Raw genomic sequence first — 20,477 nt, forward strand, 5'->3', positions numbered from 1 at the left:
CCTGACATGATTTACTTTCCACAAATCTATGCTGACTCGCATTACGATGCCGCATCCTTATTAAACTGTATGCAACTGTAGCCTTACACGACTAGAAAATGTATTTTCAAGACTGCATTTATAGGCAGTGGGATCCTCTGAGGGGTTACAATGCCCAACACAAGGAATTCAGTGCATCCTATTGCCCAGCTGGTCTGTTATTTTCCAGCTCACACTGTTTTCCCTTAAAATGCCAAAACAACGTGGACTCTTTTCAAATGACTTGATACAAGCTCTTAATTCTGATGCGTATTCACGTATTCACATTGCAAATCATGGTCATACATCAGGAGTCCTCTTGTGCCCAGCATTATAACGTCCTTATGTAGAAACAGCCCCAACACCCGGGGAGCTCAGCCCATGGCAATGGTCCCGCAGCCGATCACAGTGTTGGGGCTCAGTCAGAAGCCAGGCCAGATCAACAGAAACAGACAATCCTAACGTCAACAGCACATGGCTTAATGAAGGAATGAGCAGCTGCAGGATTTATTGCTGCTTTGTATTCACAACCCAAACAATGCTCCTGTTCAATTCACCTTAGGCAGGCTGTTCCTCCCATGGTGACACAAAAAACCTTGCACCCATCCCACTGCTCAGCCCCTCTGATCTCACATTTCACCTGGAGACCAATGCTCAGACAGAGCGGTGTGCTACTGTTTGAGTATCTTGTCTCCTGCATCCTTAGTCCTGTCTTCTCATAATGGGTGATTTTCACTTCAGCAAGCAGATGTGCCAACAGAATATGTCTCTTCAATATTCTCCCAAGGCTTCAGCACCCAAGTCTACAGCTATCATTAAATTTCTGCATGGCTGCCTGGGGATAAATCCTGTCCAGTCCTGATGGAGGGGGCAGAACTCTCTTTGCTTTCTCATTTTCTCCACTTTTGCAGTTCACAAAGCATTTCCAGAATCTCATCCTACCAATAAGCATTTTCCCAGCTATTTGTCAATGAAGTTTCTGTTTTTATTCTTCCTCCCCTCCGTTTCCTCTTACCACGCGCAAACAAAGCAGTGAACTGAGCTCTTACTGATTTCTTAGAGGACAATTTGTGTACGTACAATAGTCAGAATGGCCTGGAGTACGTTGGTATGTACTTGCCAGGCTGGCATTCATCAGGACTGTGAAACAGAACAAAATCCCATTGCAGTAATGAGACTTTTTAACCCCTTTCCGACAGTATGGCTAAATGCCCCTTCAGCCCCACATACAATGCCAACAGCTGGGCGCAGAAAACACAAACCTCCCCAGTCTAAGCCATGACATAAATACAGAATTGCTCAGGCAGCATCAAGCTGTTTGTGGCATTTCCCATCAAGTACCCTACCTTGAACTCCATGGGGGTGTACTTCTCATTCTTGGGGGTTGTGTTGCCCTTGTAATGAAGATGGTTGGGAGTGGTTGGGTGGATAACGGTCGACTCCTGGGACTGCCTCTGGCAGCGCTGGCAGTACACGTAAATCACAAACGTTAAGAGGCTAGAGCCAAAGAAGCAGGAGACCCCAGTGGCAATCAGATGGATGAGACTAAAACCTGCAAGAGAAAATGACAGGAGATGCTGTTTTTAAAGAACAGCCTTTTTCCCTCTCTGGACAAGACCACAGGTGCAAACCAGAGCCGTGACATCTCGGGATCAACTTTAATAAGCTGCTGAAGCCCGAGTCTTACGTTCCAACATAAACTGACATAATCTCCCCGAAAATCAGTCTCCCCACTGCAGCTCTGCCTTGTGCAATTTAACAGTTTCACGCATTGATTTCTCAAAGCTCCCTCCCTGTCTCTCCTCTCTCCCCTCTATTGATATTGAATCTAAACATTATGTTAAGCTGACAGCTAAAGAAATGAGCCATACAAACAATGCACATTAACGGATTCCAAAGCATGTGTGTGTCATGGAAATAAGGGGATAAAAATCCTCAGTGTTCCTCTGAAGGGGAAGGAAAGGAGGGGAAAGCCCTCTCTGTCAGCTGCCCGAAATGCCTATGAGACCTTGTGTGGGGTGAGTGAGACACACAGTCCTCCCCCGTGTAATCCAAACATACTCAGCACTCTTGCTTATTCACGGGGGAGTGCTGCTTGGCCACCTCTGCACTACTACCTCTGAGGAGTATTTGTATGGCTAATGGTGAAACAGCAGTCATCGAGGGAATGAGAATCATAGGGAGGAAGAAGGGAAGGGGGTAACTGCTTGAAAAAAACCTGCTTTGTTGGCATCCTCCACAGAGATAGGAAGGCAGTCGCAGGGAGGTGTCGGTGCAGTAGCAGCAGTGTGAGTATTTCCAAAAGAAAAGCTCCCGGTCCATAAAAGCCTACAGATATCCCTCCATATGGGACTACAGCAGCACCCTCCAAGCTCCAGGAAGGAGCTGTGGCTTCCAGGAGTGCCCCGAGCACTGGGAATACCTGACTCCCAGCTCTGGCCAGGGGGAGAATGCCAGAGTACTCCTTGCTCCTCCCTTCCTTTGGAGGGTCTCAAACCCAACCATAAAAGGAACTGCCAAAAAATCTCCACCAACACCAGAACAAACATTAGAGATCCTTACAGCCACCAAGTTAACGAAGCAAACAGAGGCATTCTTGGGTAGCAAAAGTTTATGACCCTGCTGTCTTTGGCTGTGTTGCTTTGGGGAATCTACAGAATAAGAATCAGCAAGGATGGCCCCAAATATTATTGTCTTCTAATGCTTTTTCTCTGTAGTCTTTCAAGCAAGAATGACAGGGGACCAATGTCTGGGAGGGATGCCCCACTGCTTGCCCCCCAGGACAGCTGTCCCAGAGGATGGCCACACTGGCTCAGTGGGGATTGCCAATTCATTTGGGCAGACTGCTGTGTTGGCTTAGCTGTGTGCAGAGAAATGGAAGGGACTACTCTGAAAGTGGCTTTAAATGAGGTTCATTCTTAATCTGATCACGGTGTGTGCATTTTTTGGTGCCATCTTACATTTTAACTGATATGCTTTTCAAATACAGAATTGTGCCCATTAGACTGCTGCTCTCCTCTAATCTTCAGTTAAAGAATATCCTCCTGAGTTTAAAAGGAACCAAACCAAGAGAGTTCTACAGCAAAGTAAAGCACTTCAATCATAATTAGAGTAAGGAACATACAGAATTTATTAGACTGACAAGCTACATTTATTTTTCAAACCACACTGTAAAATTCTATTGCAAGATTACCACTTTCTATTGTGTTCTCACGATGGTCCAAAAAATGGCAGAAAGACAGCAATTTCCTACTGAATGTTGTTAAGATATTTACAAAAAGACATTTCCTTTCCAAAAAATTTCTGCCTATTTTACCTCACTCATGAGAGCTAAAACACAGATATGTAACTGTGTTTGGTGAAGCTACACGACACCACTTTATTCTCCTTCCATCCAACTTTGCTTATATTGCACTGAATGTCTCAGCTCTCTGTTACATTTCACTTCAGTATTCACTTCAGTAGGAAATCCTTCCTAAAACACAGAATCATAGAATATCCATAAAGCACTCCCACATTTAGGCTGGCTGCACCTCTCTTAGACCCTATCTAAGGGCTGACTGCCACTGGGGAAGGATCTGTTTCTGGAGATCCCTCCCTGATAGAGCTTTGCCCTGCAAATCTGGAATCTTTTGATATGGGTAAGCAATCTTCTTCCCTTCCTTCGTGGCACTTTTCTATCATGCCAATCCTTTTGTCATTACACCTCTGGTGAAACACCTTTTCCCATCATACTGATCTGTCCAATTGCTACAGCTTTCTTGCCAAATACTGCAGAATAAGTAATAAATGATATTAGTGATGGTAAAATGTAGATTACAGTAGCAAATATAATGCTATTGAAAAAAGAAGGAAATGTGAATAGAGAGTATGAGGGCAGAATGCAACCCATAGGAAGGAGTCCTGGAACTGAAGCAGATATATTGCACTCTCTGGAAGGGAAGGACTGATGCAGAAAACGAACTGTTACATTGTAGGTGCTGAAATCTTATTTCCACTGATTGGAAATCAATGAAATGGAACTGAAATCAGTTCCATTGATTATCCAACAGTCACAAACACAGTGGCTGCATTTCCATTCCACAGGTGGCATGCCTTCTTTTTTTTTCCTTTGGCCATCATCTCCACAGGGAGAAAACATTTTGGCAGCCTGCAGATCATTTAGAATTCAGGAAAGCAGGGGTGTGGTGCTAGTTGGAATTGACATGGTCATTAGTGTGAAACTAGCATTTAAAAATGTCAAAAGCACCTGCCATTTTCTTTAGTCTGGATTCTTATCACAGTGGCTCGTAGGGCAGTGGAAGAGTGACACTAATGACTGGATCTTTCCAAGTTACATGCAGAAAGGAGACAACTTCTTTGAGGTGAGGACTTCAGTGAAAAGAAGAGCTTGGAAGACAACTACAAACTCAAATCTAGTCCTATATCAGAAAAGGAACTAAGAGACTTTGTTCAGTGAAGTCCTTACAGGTTACTTAAAAACACCTGCCTCCAAACAGCTGGAGGCTTACAGTGGTGACATGAGGACTATGTCTTCCTTTCTACTGAACCATTTATCCCGTGGGAAGAGACAGACAAGCAATGTGCTCCCTGGTAATTAATGACCCTTGGTGGCCAAGCCAAACCCCCAGGTAAACAAAAATCTTGGAACTGACAAGTGGCCTGTGTGATACATTCCTCCAGTCTGACTCAGACAGCAAGACTCCAGTGGAATTAAGGCTATCACTGGGATGTGAGCTGTATAGATTAATGGTTTGCTTGATATTGCACAGGGAGAAAAGAAGCCAGGTTAAGACAAAAATAAGATATATTGTTAGTGGTATCCTACCTCCACAGTTTGTGCTCTCATCAATGCTGGATGCTGGCAGGATCACTAAACAAAAAGAAGATTGGAGAAAGTTGTCATTTTGCCACCACTTTACTTCTTTAAGTAATTAAACCCCCCTGCGATCCAGACACAAGAATCTGCTCGTGTGTTCTGCAGCAAGCTGAGAGTCTCTCTAAATTGAATGAAAAGCTCAGACTGTGAACCACATGCAACAAAACCTCTCCAAAGACCTGGCAATTACAGTACAGTTACCTGATTGCGATTTAGCTTCTTCAGTTTAAGGAAAAGAAGACAGCTAAGAAAATCATGGAAAAAGAGACTACAACCATATGGGGATCTCAGATTTTCAAGCCAGGTCATTACAATCCACAAAAGAATAGTTGGAAGATGTTATTCAGGCTAGCCTTGTGTCACATATTTTCCCGAGACATTCGAATTCCACAAAAAATAGAGTAGAAAATGATGACTGCTATCTGTCCATCAACCATGCTGCTGTTAGACCTTTGACTATCCCCCCCACCTCACACAGTAGTTGTCTCCATCCTCCCCACCTTGCTTCTTCACGCTTCTGGGATGCTTCCTTTCATAACTGAACTCAAGGACCTTCTTTGGCATGCGCCATGCTGAGAACAGAGCTCATTTTTATAACTCAGCCTAAAATGAACTACGCAAGGTTGAAAGGCTCAATTTGGGTGAAGCAATACTAGTTATTCATTCCAGATCTAGGTAATTCTGTATTAAAAGAGAGCTAAGCTGCCCCAAAGGAATCTCAGTTATCCTGTGCCTTCAACAAGAGAGTTGATAACCTATTTGTTAGTTTGTTTGCTTTACTGGAAGCATCCATGCCCTTCTGTAGCAGAGAAAATCTCACCCTAGCTTGACCTGGTCATGAGCTTCTCTCCTGTATGGTCCCACCCTCTCCCTCTTCAATGATGTTGTACATACCAGGAATTTCATTATACAGGCAATCTTGGTATTGTGTGCTGTTTCCAACGCACTGAGAAGAGTCTGGGCTGTGTACCTCACAGTAACGGCTGCGATACTGGATGCCCTCTTCATTGCACAGGCTCCACTCTGACCACTCTGACCAGCCACCTTAAATCCAAGACCAAGAGAACACAAAGACAACATCACCAAGAAGGAAAAGGATACCTTGTGGAAACCAAACCAAACTTCTCCCATGTTGGAGCGTGTTCAGTTCCTCACCTGGGCCTCTCCCGCACATCCAATCCGGGAGCCTTCCGTGAGTTTAATCATCGTGATACAAGTAACAGTGGAAGCATCATAATCTACTTGTCCCACTGTAGTTTTCTTAATACAGAGTAAATGAACCAGAGAGTAAATAAAGCACTGCATAGTGCAGAATTGGTTTTAAAACTCCTGTGTCAGCTTTGTGGTTAAAAACGTACAAGCAGTTGGATGGGACAGTTATGCACAGGGCCTCCAAATTTGAGGTAGTCTCTGAAGGATACCCCAAGCAGCCAGCACAAGTTGGAGTGCTTACAAAGTTTTACTGAGGTTGCTGAGAGCAGGAGTCAGTCTGCACTGGATCAGAGATACACAAAAGTGGTTCAAAGTCAGCACAGATTTGAACTTTGTCCTCTGAGCTGTAGCTTACACTCATCTGCCAGTCTGTGTAAGACAGAAAAAGGATCTCCCCTTCAGCAACAGTACAGATTGATGCTTCATGACTCCTTTTGTTTGTCTTGAAAGCTTCCACATTCAAGAACCAAAGTCTTGCTTTTTCAATTACTTTAAATTGATCATCCGTTAACAAGATTTTGCCTGGCTAGCGCCAGAATGCCAGAGCATGGTCTGGTGAGCAAGTAAAAAGAAAGGTGATGAAGCATTTGATTTGAACACTAAGATGTCTGCTTTTCCCCTGGTTCAATATACATTTACTGAATGGACAGTAAAGTTAGTAACTGATGGTGTTCCTGGCTTATTTTTATGACATGCTGCAGATGCACCCTGCTCCCATCAGCACCCTAACCAGCTGAAGCAGGGACCCGAAGTGGCTACCTTCACATGGGTGGGTGTTGCAGAGAGCCTCCTCAGTGTGCAGCCCGATGCAGATATCCTCTCCACTGGATGGAGCTGGGTTGGTGCAAGTCCGTGTGCGCTGGTAATGCCCTCCTCCACAGGTTGCTGAGCACTGAGACCAAGGAGTCCAGCAAGACCATGAGCCTTTTACTGGAGGATATGGAAAAGCAAGGAGAAAGAGGCACATGCAAGTGATTACTCCTCTCACTGTGACACAGAGTCCCAGTATCTCACCTAGATCTACCCTGCCCAGACTAGCTAGCACTTTCTTGTACCCCAGGACTTTTGGGCCTCACAACAAGAGCTTCGTGTCAAGAGAGGGTTGGAATGTACTGCACTCTGTGGATGCCAAATGAAGCCCATGCACAAAAGGACTGTATCATAAAGCACCGTAACAGAAACTATTCTGTAGGGTAATCGTTCTATTTTTACACAACTTTTTATAAAATATCCTTATTGCATTCTTTTGACACTTCACCTAGAGTAACTGCACATTTACTTGGAAAAAAAAAGTCACACAACCTAAGTGGAACTTATATGCATCTTTCTTCTGGGGGTCCCAAGTCTCTTAGTCCCAGCCTTCAGAAAACAGAAGCTCAGAGGCTTTATGTGAGCACAGTCCCAAAACACTCTAATAATAAATCCAGGGTGGAAATTAAGAACTCTGGTTCCCAGCCCCTCTTGTCAGGCTACTAGACTACCTGATTTTCAGCTCCCCATGCCACTATTTCAGGAGATAACAACCTCGTGACTTAGTGCAAGATAAACCCAGGAATTGTGTATACATATTGAGCGAGGCAGGAACGGAGGGAGACACAGAGAAATAGCAATCATGCACTCAGAACAGATTGTAAAACATCATAGTGTCTAAAGGGAGAAAACAGCACAGAAGAAGGGCACAGACATTAGTGAAAAGCCACTGAGAGTTTCCAAAATAGTACTAATAGCTGCCTTTATAGTGCTGGAGTTATTTTCTTTTTATAGGCCACAGAGTGCAATATTTGACACTCCTGCTATGCTCTTGCTATGCATTCTGATCATGTTTTCCTATCTGCATTGGCACTTTATCTTTGCATTGAATTTTAATATCATAATAATACCATAATAATGCAGCACTTTCAACTGTAGGCCACAAACTATATTACCAGAGGTAGGCAGAGCTACTGCTAGAAATTGCTAGAACTACAAAGAGACATGGTACTTTGTTTAAGATCATTTAAATTTAGCTTAGATAGCTATTACAGAGCAAGGAGAATGAAAAGAGAGTGAGAATACGGTCGTCAGTGGTCTATTATTACTATTCTGGACAAGGAGTGCAACATAAACATGAGGACAAACTTGAAAACCAGGAAACCAGGCAAGAATACTCCCTGCTGGCTGTGCAGGAAATGGTAACTGATGTCAAGAGTAGATGCCCATCGCAAGAACAATACGTAAGCAGGAGAGGGGGAAGAAACAAGTGTTCACAAGAAGAACTGCCACATCAAGCATCTCTACACAGCATTAAGTCACATTCATTAAGCTCGTCTCCTCACCAAGGTGCAGATGTACCATGATGCTCCCCACTGGATGGAGCATCAAACCTGCCTCAAGCAAAATACTACTAAACAAGCCACCATATTGTTTTGTTTAGAGGTTGTGGCTGTGTCCCCCTCTTAGCCTAGGTGAAACACAGGTCACAGCACCAAAGTGTGTGGATCGCATACATGAGTCATTACAATAGTGGTTTTATCTTTTTTTTTTTTTAATTAAGGAAAATTCCCCAAATTAAAGAAAATAAAAAAATGAAAGCACCTTGGAAATACTGATTTTTGGTGTCTCTGTCATTAAGAAGGGGAAGAACACCTCGGAATTTCATGCAGGAAGATAATCATGGTTACCTGGGCAAGGATGTGGGTTGCAGTCTTGGTACTCCATCGCTGACCCCACGCAAGGCAAGCCACCATTTTTAGGTTCAGGGTTTGTGCATGTTCTTTTCCGGATTCTAAAGCCCAACTCACAGTCCCTGGAACAGGAAGACCAGGCCCCCCAAAAGGACCAGCCCCCATTGATAATCCGTGCAGAGGTCTTACCAGTCTTGAGGAGGTCGTCAACAAGAGCTTCAAGGAAAACAAACAAGACATCACAAATCAATCAGTTGCTGGGCTTTAAAAAACTCTTCAGCTTGTGAATAAAATCAGGATTTATGCACTCTGGGGATGAGTTTCTGTTGAAAGCCCTTAGTAAGAGTTGTGTTCCATAGCGTTACAGCAAAGCTAGAAGGAAGTGAAATCTGTGCACAGAGAAACTGAATCTAGTGATAATCTTGATAAATTAACTTTCTGGGCAGCAAATGGTGGCAGCCTGGGCTGTGCTGTCAGGACACTGACTTACTTGCACTACAACAGTAGTTAATGGAATGACCCTGGAGGCAGTGCACAAAGGGACCTCCAGTGAGAAAGAAGAGTGAAGACAAACTATCCCGTAGAATATCTCTTCTTACATCCTCGTCATTTGCCCATTCTTGTTAAGGCAGCCTGGAAGTACCAAGAATAACTATACACTACCATAACAGGGTTGCATTGACTTCTATGTCACAGGGTTCTCTCCATCCCTGCAGTGACATTAGTCATACATGCCAAGATTTATGTAGATACAATCAGGTTCTTGCTGCTCTGAGAGAATTCCCCCTTTCACCACCAAACCTAGGCTTGTCCCATAGTTCCCCAGAACTGGCAAGACATACAGTCAGTTTCACACATAGCTGAGCCATCATTGGGACAGAATCGACTCTCAGTTTTCTTCCTCCCAAACTGCAGCTCATGGGGATCAGACAGCTGGGCACGACACGTATAGCGGAAGCGCTGCTCCTGGCGGGCACCATTCTGGGTGATGTTGACAGGCATCCAAGGGGTCCAGGGTGTGTTCCTACGCACTTCTGGGCAGCTCTCTGGGTTGCAGGTCTTATATTCCTGCCAGGAAGGAAAACCACTGTGATCTTTCTTATCAAAGAACAGCAGGCTAAGTGACACAAATTTGTTTGCATCCTAAAAAACAATGGGGTACCCTCTGTATCTAAAAAATCTTCCATTCACCTTCTCTGACCTCACAGATACAAGATAGATAGTGCTTGGTACAGCTCAAAACATGAGCACTATGGAGGCAGTGGTGGCACATAGCCTCAGGTGGACCTCAAGGATGAAGTGTGTTTACTATTTTTATCTCTCCCTCAGGTTTGCCTTTCTTTGCTGACTCAGAGTCCTGTGGGGCTTAGAATGCATGGTACATTACGGATAGGAAAATAATACAGGCAATGCATAAAAGTAACTGCAAACTAGTTTTCTGCTGTGACTCTGAGATGCTGCTCTCAGGTCATCCTAGGAGAACCCCATGAGGACAAAATATCAGTTAAGATCATTCCTTGAAAACTGTACTGTTTTGTTTCTAAGACACTTTTAGATAATCTTTTTTTTTATTGCTGTTTTCTTTTGTTTGGTTGGTTGGCTTTTTGAACTCCCTAGTGGGGACCTTTTGCCATCCTTGGTGTAAAGATGAGCATCTATAGAGTGTAGCCAACATTCTTGCTGGGTGGGAATGGGGTGATATGGGGTCATTACAATTCTCACCACCAGCAGGAGGAATTCCAGTGAAAGACATTGAGTTCTTCCCTAAAAATAAATAAATAAACCCATCTTTTCTGGCAGAGGGAGAGAAATGTAATGCTTTAGGACTTTATGATTCTAGAGTAAATGCCAAACAGCTTGTGAACAGATGGGAGGTTCCAGATCAGATCTGCTTACACTGAAAGAAAACTGCCCATAAAACTAATTAAAACAGCTGCATGAAACAGCTGCCAGAATAGGAAAGGGAAAATAAAGAGAAAAAATTGGTAGTCGTTGCCTCATTGATGGGTTAACTGGGTATTTGACCTGGTGGTTACTCAAGTATGACAACAAGACTCATTTCTGTTGTGTGTAGGACCTCCTTGACTCAGCAGGATCATTTTTGGGAGTGGGAAAATGAAATGTGGAGCATGAGGTAAAGGACTTGATATCTAAAGTCTAGAGAGGCCTGCAGAAGTTCTCTGTATGCCAGTCTGTCCTAACCTGTACACACACACAGACACACACACACAGACACACACGCACACCAACTTCACTGACTTCTGGAATCTGCCACCTCTCTGCTTCCCAGTTCATTTCAGCATCATCTCCAGCAAGAGCTGAGGATAGCAATTTCTTCTAGCTTGAGAAATAAAACCAAGATGGAGAGAGGAGTTAAATACCAGGTCCCTAGAAGCTAAATGTCAATAGGTACCCGATATTCAATGTCAATAAACAATACATACCACAGCACAGCCTGGACATGTATTTCCATTTTCACAGGTCCTTTGCCTTGAGTGAATTCCTCCACCACAATTCACACTACATTTATTCCAGGGACCCCACGAAGACCAAAAAATTGGCAATGGACATGGACTATTCTCATTACAGAATCTGAAAGGAGAAAGCACATCATTCAAAAAATGTCCACGTCAGCACAACTCAGGGATAAAATGATGATGGATGCAAAGCTAGACGACACACTGCATTTGGATGCACTTACTGCATGCACCAAAAGCTAGCAGAAGGCTGACACAAGTCAGATTAGCAATATTCCTGTTCATGGCAGAGAACTGTATCCTTTATACAGATGGAGGAGTGGTTGTCCAGGCTAAACACTGAAACAGCTAGAATCATAAAACCATAGAATCCTCAGAGTTGGAAGGGACCTTTAAAAGCCATCTAGTCCAATTCCCCTGCAATGAACAGGGACACCACAGCTAGATCAGGTTGCCCAGGGCCTGATCCAGCCTCACCTTGAAAGTGAGGCTGGATCAACGGGGCATCAACCACATCTCTGGGCAACCTGTTTCAGTGCCTCACCACCGTCACTGTAAAAGACTTTTTCCTTATATCCAACCTAAATCTACCCTCTCTAAGCTTGAAACCATTTCCCCTTGTTCTATCACAATGGGCTCTGTTAAAGAGCCTGTCCCCTTCTTTCCTGTAGCTCCCCTTTAAACACTGAAAGGCCGCTACCAAGTCACCTTGGAGCCTTCTCCTCTCCAGGCTGAGTAAATGCTCCATTTAGAGCAAATGATCAAGACTGTGCTTTTGAAAGTGTTCTAATCAAAACTTTTATGCACTAAATTTATAGAAGAATTCAGAAGATGAAGCCCACGTGTCAAAAACAGAGATACTGGATGGTAAACATTTTCAAAACCCAGCTCTTGCTTAACTAATAGGAGGTCAACTCAACATTGATCTGTCACTATGGGCAGGTGCTAAACACTTGGCAATCTTCTCATCTCATGATTTGGCCCTTACTGTTGTTTGGTCCCTAAGAAACTAGTGTTTGTAACTGGAGCTGAACTGCATGATATATGCATCTAAAAGCAGGTCTTGAATTAATGTTATTTCATGTTCCCTTTAGAAAAGGTAACTTCAATTTTGTTCAGCTTTTTAATCAATATTGTTCTCAAATTGAATCACACAGGACTGTAATTGACTCAGATGTAGTCCTTAAAACCCAAAAAGGACCATTCTGAATGGCCACAAATCAAACCAAACATTAAAATGTCCCGAATAAGGGAAGTTAAATGAATTGCCCTTTGTATTCTGAGAAATGCAGAGAGATCTGTCTTAAGTGACCACTCAAGGGACAAGCAACAGTCTACTGCCAAGCAGAGGTGGCCTTTAATGAAATGTCAAAGCTGGAAACCAATCTGGATGCCTTGAAGCATGTGTTTAAGGAGGGGCTGGGCGTGAAGAAACAAAACAGTGCAGATAGCTCTGAAGGTTAAAAAAGTATTGCTTTTAATTGATTTTGCATGAAATTTGCTTAGTTTAGATGGGAAAAAAAGATGATTTTTTTATGCTATACCCTGCAAACTCAACTCTGAATCTGTCTTGAGTTGAAATTGACAATGAAAGCTGTGCATATTCAGCTGCTTCCTTGGGGAGAGGTCAGAACAGTGTAACTTTCTATAGGCCCTACACTGCTGACAGCAGACACGGCTTCTGCTTTTACTCAGGAGGTGTCAGTCCCTGATATTCGCAAGAACATTGCAAGAGAGAGGCCATATGTGAGTAACCTCATCTCTCGTTGGCCATGAAATTCCTTCTGCTCTGTATATCCAGCCTTGTTCTGCATTCAAAGAAGATCCACCATTTTCAGCTGCCAACATTATAACCACAGAAGTGAACACGTAGAGTCGTTAACATCCCTTACCTCTCTTCCCTGCTCTGTCCAACACAGACCCTGCCCCCATACCGTGGAGCAGGGTTGCTGCAGGACCGCTGGCGGACCTGAAAGCCTATCCCACAGGAGGTGCTGCACAGGGCCCAGGAAGACCAGGGTGTCCAAGCGCCATTTCTAATAAAAATTGTGAGAGAAGAGATTATGGAGGTTGTCTAATAGTCTTCCCATGATTAACAGTCAAACACACAAGGCACTGATGAGAGACTGCTCAAACTAACTGAAGAAATATTCATAACAAGCAGACCACACCAGTTGAGATATATATAAGGGACTCTCAAAATTGTTTCGCATTGGCCTTACTTCCCTGTCACTGAGGTGTCTAAGAATTGAATAGGAAGAGAATGAAGCCAATGTTGAATGATTTCGAAAATGCCTCCTAGGATTTTCTGGACAACAGTCTGGTTGCTACAGCTCCCACTGCCTATTCCCACATCATCTTCCCCACGTCTCTCTTTTCTGAGGAAACTGATGATCCCAAAGTTGTATTTCCCGGACTCTTTGACTCCTATGCAAAAGGTGCAGGTTTTGAGGCTCACCAATGCCAATTGTGCAAAAAAAAAAAAAAAAAAAAGAAAGAAAAAAAAAGAAAAAAAAAAGAAATCCTCTGCTAATTCAGAAGATACTGATGCTTTAAATCTCTTACAGCAAAATTGCTGCCAGCTCCAATGATTTTCTCACAAACTTCATAATATTTGGTGTTTTCCTAAAGCCTTCAGCATTGAATTCTATTAGGTGGAAATCTCAAACTTCATAAAAATAAGAATAATTGCTTCTGGCTTTCATGGCAGCTTGCAAACATCACTGTAGTGTGACCTTAAATCTGTGCAAACCAGAAGGCAAGAGCTCAGAGGTAGGATTGAGCTTCAGGTTAATAAACGATTGCTTCTCGAATGAGAAGTGGTAACTGAGCCTGAAGCAAATTTGATGTGAAAACCCTGAGTTCACACCTCACAACAGAGATGTCAGAGCATGTGCATGTGGCCAGCTTCTCTGAGACTGCTGCCATGCAGTAACTTCTCCATGTGCTCACATGGAAGCTGACATTTTCATCTTTAAAATCTCTTGATTATTAAAGCTAGCCTTGGTCTGATCTGGCAGGTCTACTAAACCTTAGAGCCTCACACCAAGGCAAGGGAGGAGGAACCACATCCTGTTTTCTGTGCTGCAGCTTTCATTTCATTTGGAGCCAGTGGCAATGCTCTGTCTTACAGAACTGCCTCATCTTGACACTTTGCTGCTTTAAGTTAAAAAAAAAATCTTCTTTTTCCCCTACAGAAAAACCTTTCTAAAAAGTCTAGTCAAAAAACAACTCAGGTGCTCTCTGGTTCTTGAAAGCTAAGCTTGAAAACAGATGTTAATTTTCAAAGCATTTGCTGAGCTAATAACACTGCTGGCAAGAAATATTTTCTGGCATAGCACCAATCAGGGCAGAGGATGAAAGTTAAACCCACGTTGCCCTTCACACTTTTTGTATTTGTTATCAATTCTTGCCAGTTCTTGGCAGCTTTATTTCAGAACCCTGATAGATATTTCTCCCCTCCTCCTCTTGCTCTCATATCCCTCTCCTTTCTTCCCTTTGCCTCTCCCACCCCAAACAAGGTCATAGAACAAGAAATTCACTTACATAAAAGTGCTACTCTTCCAAGTTATTCTTCCATGTTTTAAATGACCTACTACCTCTCTAGTCCTTAACTCAAAACAAAGATTATGTGTTAAAACAGGAAAAGACAAAATCAAATGGAAGGTTGCTGCTATTGTGGCAAAAAAAAAAAAAAAAAAAAAAAAAAAAAAAAAAAAAGGAAAGCAATCTTGTTTAAAAGTTCCTCAGAAAAACAATTCTCAGTATCTATTTGTGTTTGAGGGTTTTTAACAGAAATAAAGACACTTTCCATTTTCAGATTTCCAGCTTTCGAATAGAACTCATCTTTAGCCATCCTCCTTCCTCCTTGCAAAAAAGAAATCTCAATGCCATATGAAGTCAATTAAAGGAAATCTGAAGGCTGAGGCGGATGTAGGATGACCAGATGTCCTTATTTTTCAAACCATGCTGTTTTCCTGTGTCTTAAGATTGAATAATCTATTTTTCATCCCCTTCTCAGAAGCTGTTCCTGCCTCTTTTGCCATCAGAACACTGCTGAGAAACCCATCCCTCTGGCATAATTTGCCTTTGCCAGTGACATGAACAGACAGCGTCGTGAAGGCTCTCCTCAGCCCACGGTGGCAGCACAGAGGTAGGAATGACTACACATCTTTTAGGCAGCACAGCCCACAACTGGAAGGAGAGATGCCAAATCAAACATGAGTATTGCTGAATTTTTGGTGCCAAGACCAGCACTGCTCTCAAGGGAGGAGCCAAGAGACAGCTGTCTTTAATGGCATCGACATTTATAAGGAAGATAAAGTAGATAAAAAACTGAACTGACCCAATATTTACCAAAATATTGGCTGGCACCACCCTGCTTAAGTAGTATTTACCCTATTGTGTCATCTTTCCTTGACTCATGACATGATGTAGTCTGAGGCTGATGGGGTAGCATGGACACAAACACGGCAGCTGTGTCTAGGCACCCCACCAGAGGAAATTTAGCTTCCATACTGTTGAAGTATGAGCTCCAGACTTCCCTAAGAAGATGGCATGAGCTGAGCTGCACGCTATTTATGGGCCGTGCCCAGTGAGTGCACCCTCCTAGGTGCCTCTGGCTGCCAGGATGGCATTCTGCAGGCAGCACGCAGGACATGAGTAGTGCAGGCAAACCTTGCTTACGGCCATGTTAGGTCCTGTCTCTTCAAGCAGTGGTCTGCCGGAGCTCTGAATTCAGACTTCACAAAATAATGACTGAGAGCTTAGTGATGTATTTTAACTTATTACTGTTCAGTTGGATAACATCTACCTCTGCCTTACTCATCTCCTGATGAGTCACTACTTACGTACACTTGAGGGAAACTGAGGCTTAGTATAGGCAAGGTTAATGTTAACTTTGATTGGGGTGCCCGTATTCCGAGGTCCCTGTCTGAGACACATGAAAGTGCCAGGATCCCTTTGCTCCGATCTCAAGCTGGGCCTCACATACATTCTGTTGGCTGGGATACATCATGGTCACAGAAACAAAAGGAAAGAGATAAGCTGTGAACAGTCACAACTATTGCTCCCTTCCAAAAGTTCACAGAGATGCTGACATGCCTTGAACAATTTGCGACCTCGATCCTGGCCCCTTCACAGCTGCGACCTCCACAGCGAGGACGAGGGCTGTCACACGAACGTGACCTACACATACAGGAGCCTGTGCTGTCCCCATCTGAATGCTCACACGGTTGCCATGGGGACCAGGGCCCCAGTCTTCCATTTGTTGTCAGGTTTTTCACCTAGTTTTAGGGAAAAAGAAAAAGAAAAAAAAAAGGTCATTACTAGCAAGTTTACATTTCTGGAGATGGCCCCACAATAGAAATGCCAAACAAAGCTGTTGGGAAAATTAAGATGTAGCTTAGATAGCTGTCTGTGCTTGTGAGTAGGATTCAAAACAGAGGGTTGTTTTCAGGCCATGCCGCATCAATGTTTACCTCCAAATTCCACCCCACATACCTAACATGTGCACGCAAGCACCCAACCAGCCCTGCCCTCAGCACCCGCCTGCAGGTCACAAAGCCACCCTGCTTGTAGGTCCCATGCAGCACAGCTTCAGCCTTCTGAGCAATGCATGGCCAGCACTTGCTGTCCCCTTTCTGTGATGCTTCTGCCTTTGCAGTGCTTGAGGCTGCTGGTATAATCACATCTACAGGCTCCGACTGAAGTCTTCCTGACTTTGGCCCCATCCAAACACACTGTAAGAATGGCCTTATGCATCGTGGTAGCAACCATAGGACTATGCAGCCCCTTCTCTCCCCATCCTACAGCCACCGTCTCCAGGTGATGTGTAGGGTGCAACATCACAAATTGCTTGAGTGAAGCAAATGGTTCTTTCAGAACAGTAAACACTCGCCTGGTTTCCCTGAAGCCTCTGTGCACACCAGGGAGCACAAGAGATTTGGACACAACAAGCAGTTGAGTTCTTACAACCACAACACTCTATGACAACAGGGAATCTGGTCCAACATCTGCAGCTTGATAACAACCCCAGTGCTGCTGAGAACAGCTAAGAACAGCTGAGAACTACAGAATCATAGAATGATTAAGGTTGGAAAGACTGCTATGATCATCTAGTCCAACCATCCACCCACTACCACCATACCACTAAATCATGTAGTTCAGTCCACAGCTACCTTCTTCTTAAAAATCTTCTGAGACAGTGAATCTACCACCTCTCTGTGCAGCCTGTTCCAATACCCCTCCACCTTTTCTGAGAAGAAATTTTCCCTAATATCCAACTTGGTGGCTGGTGGGATGCTCAGCAGTTTTGGTAAACCCATTAGCAAAGGCAATGCAGGCCTTTGCCTCAGTGTTGCACACAGAGAGGAGTGAAGAGGAGGCTGCATCCCTGGCTTATAGCCCTGGTCCCAAATCTGAGCCAGCTACTACTGCCAAACTGCACTGTACCACGTTCAGCTGAGCTCTGTAGGCAGCAGGATCAATCCCCTGAGGAAGCCATTTCTCCAAACCAAGACAAGGGGAGGCTGGGAGCCTCCTTGGACAACTGTGTGCACAGGGTAGGGCATTCAAACTCTTAAACGCACTGCTCTGGGCTTCAAGCCTGGCACGGTGTTAAACACACACAATGCACCTCTGGTGAGTTGCAGTCTTCCCCTCTTGCTCGTCTGCAGCAGCATCAAAAATACACAGCAGTGACATGGAAGTGGTATAGATCTGTTACGGCGCTTTTCAGGTAGCAGTTAGGGGGTATCAAGCATCTGTTGCGAACCTTTGTTTGCAGTAGATTATCTTGTCGTTATAAAAATTTGCTCTGGGCTGCAGGTTACAAGGCAAGACGCCCAGAGAAAAGAACACTGAGTTTTGTTGTTGACTTTTGAATTTGTTATAAACATGTGTGCAGTCAGAAATCCATACAATTGGGTTGCTAAAAGTCAGGGAGAAAAAAAAAATCAAAAGAACTACTCTGAGATATTTAACACTAGATTTTTATCTCCTTTTTCCTCCTGCCTTACAAAAGTCATAAGCCGAGTACTGGATCATTCCTACTCATTTTAGAGCCAGAAAGCTTTGCTGATTCCAGCAGGGAGCTCTGTTCAGGAATCAGTGGTATGATATGGCCCGTGGCTTCAATTAAAAAAAAAAAAAAAAAAAAAGCTGACAAATAATTATTGGCTCATAAGTGATACTGGGAAGCAGCCCAAAAATTAAACAAATAAGCAGCCATAGTTGAAATATTGGGATTTATAAACATGTCACGTTGTGAGTGTGGGAAGGCTCTTTTTACTTATGAAATTACATATGGATTATTATTCCATCTTTAAACTTATAAAAATATCTTCAAAAGAGCAAACTTGGGAAGTAGGATAAAAACTCATGGGCACTAATCTTTTTCAGGAATATCTTTACAAGGCAAATCCTTTGCAGCCAACAGCATCCATCAAACAGAGATGACATCTTTAAGACATCTGCGATCAAATGGCCATCACTTATTTGAGAATATTTCTAATTCCAGAGTTCTCATATTTAGTAAACTGACTTAGTCCTACCAAAGGTGTCACCATTTCCAGCCGAGGGTTGATGGTTGGACTAGATGATCTCAGTGGTCTTTCCCAACCTTAATGATTCTATAAGTCTATGACTTCATTTCCCATTTACAGGCTCAAGTGCAGGATATAAAAATTCAAACTGCCACTCCTTCCTCCTGCTGCCAAGATATTTTCAGTGTTTATTTTGATATTACAGATAAGACCAGAAGCATTCCTTGTCCTTTTTAATATGTCTGTACCTTCTCTTAGGACTCAGATGTCACCTGCTTATAGTGTTATCAAGCTTTGATTATTTCAGCTGGAATTTTCCATTTTGGCTATCTGATAGATGGTGAAAGTTCTTGCAAAGTTTCAGTCAAAATATTTCAATCATTTCTAAAACCAAATCAAGGAGAAAAGAATGTTTGTCCTCCATAAATAGCAACATTTTCCTTGAAACAAGTGAGTGTTCAGAGCAAGAAACTGAACTTTTTTCACTGGAAAACTTTTTCCCAGTTTCCATAAAAAGTCACTCAAATCTGTCTGGAGTATAAAGTCCTTGGGAAGTGGGGAGCAGAATGCTCAGTTTTCGGAGACTTATTATGGGTTTTGATTTTGGCACTTGAAGCTCCCTTGGTGTGTGCTAGAGGAGGGTAACTGGGCACTGCAGCTGAGTGGCTGCACAGAATTGAGAGGAAGGTGTAAGTTTGGTGTCATCCCAAAAAGAAGTTGGGGGTAGATGAGCAAAAAAATGGTGTAGCATGTTTGACACTGCAACCACAGCAATGAACTTATAGCACGTTCTGGGTGTTACTTGTTAATAATATATGTTAAACATTGCACAAGGTACTATGTTAAAAAAACTGTATGATTAACCTCGTATCTAAGATCTCCTATTAGATCTGCTTATTGGGAATCTGAGGCAGTGATGTACAAAGATGTGCAGACCAGCTCTGAACAAGCATGCTTGCCTAAGAGCAACAGTCAAGTCATCATGGGGTGTTAGTTGACTCACAAAGGCCCAGTCCTTCTAGGATGTGATTCAGTGATATGCCAGTTCTGGATTTCAAAGTTCCTGTGTGCCACACTCTTAGCTGTGCCAGGACATCTGTTTGTGGGCAAGGCTGCAGAAGATCTCACTGACAGGATCTGGGTTAGGAAAAGTTTATTTGGGAGGGGTGCTTTTAATCTACACTGTCACATTGGAGTGTGATCTCACATACAGCTGTACCAGCACAGCTGAGTGCCTGGTGCTCAGCCCAGACAAGTAGGGTGAGAAACAACAGGACTTCTTTAGATGGTAACTTATCAAACTGAAGTCCCAGTGACATCTGGCACCATGTTGCTGCATTCCCCTTCCTTTCCTCTGGTGATCTGCACATGCTGCCCTAGACTCTTACATCTGTTGACCATGATCTTTTTAGTTCACTGAACATGAAAAACATACTTGGACACAGCTGATGGAGGTGCTTAGATGAGCAAACCATTCCATGCCAGAAGTGAATTCATTCCAGCAAGGGGCAGAAGAGAAAGAAAAAGAAAACAATTGCATGTAGGTTTTAAAGGGCTTGGCAGCCTATCAGTGGAAGAGCAAGAGCTCATGTATGCAGCAGAATGAGAGCACCTAAGTGGAAAATAATCTACAAGGGAAACACTAAGACAAATGTAAAACTAACACCCCAAGAACAGCCAAAGC

General features: G+C 43.3%; 1 protein-coding gene across 13 annotated transcripts in view; it reads right to left on the bottom strand.

The window, feature by feature from the left end:
• The window catches only part of SEMA5B (semaphorin 5B), a 252,209-nt gene that overhangs the window by 19,803 nt on the left and 211,929 nt on the right, over nucleotides 1–20,477 (bottom strand). For 12 of the 13 annotated variants that reach the window (XM_040704228.2, XM_040704230.1, XM_015289991.4 and 9 more), the window contains 9 exons: nucleotides 16,353–16,534; nucleotides 13,142–13,285; nucleotides 11,217–11,364; nucleotides 9,615–9,840; nucleotides 8,770–8,988; nucleotides 6,869–7,039; nucleotides 5,792–5,941; nucleotides 4,847–4,891; nucleotides 1,365–1,570 (listed from right to left, as the gene is read on the bottom strand). In XM_040704228.2, coding sequence (XP_040560162.1) covers nucleotides 1,365–1,570; nucleotides 4,847–4,891; nucleotides 5,792–5,941; nucleotides 6,869–7,039; nucleotides 8,770–8,988; nucleotides 9,615–9,840; nucleotides 11,217–11,364; nucleotides 13,142–13,285; nucleotides 16,353–16,534 — 1,491 coding nt within the window. The other variant, XM_015289993.4, reaches the window with a different exon arrangement.

This window comes from Gallus gallus, chromosome 7 (assembly GCF_016699485.2).
Source record: "Gallus gallus isolate bGalGal1 chromosome 7, bGalGal1.mat.broiler.GRCg7b, whole genome shotgun sequence".
Classification (NCBI taxonomy): domain Eukaryota; kingdom Metazoa; phylum Chordata; class Aves; order Galliformes; family Phasianidae; genus Gallus; species Gallus gallus.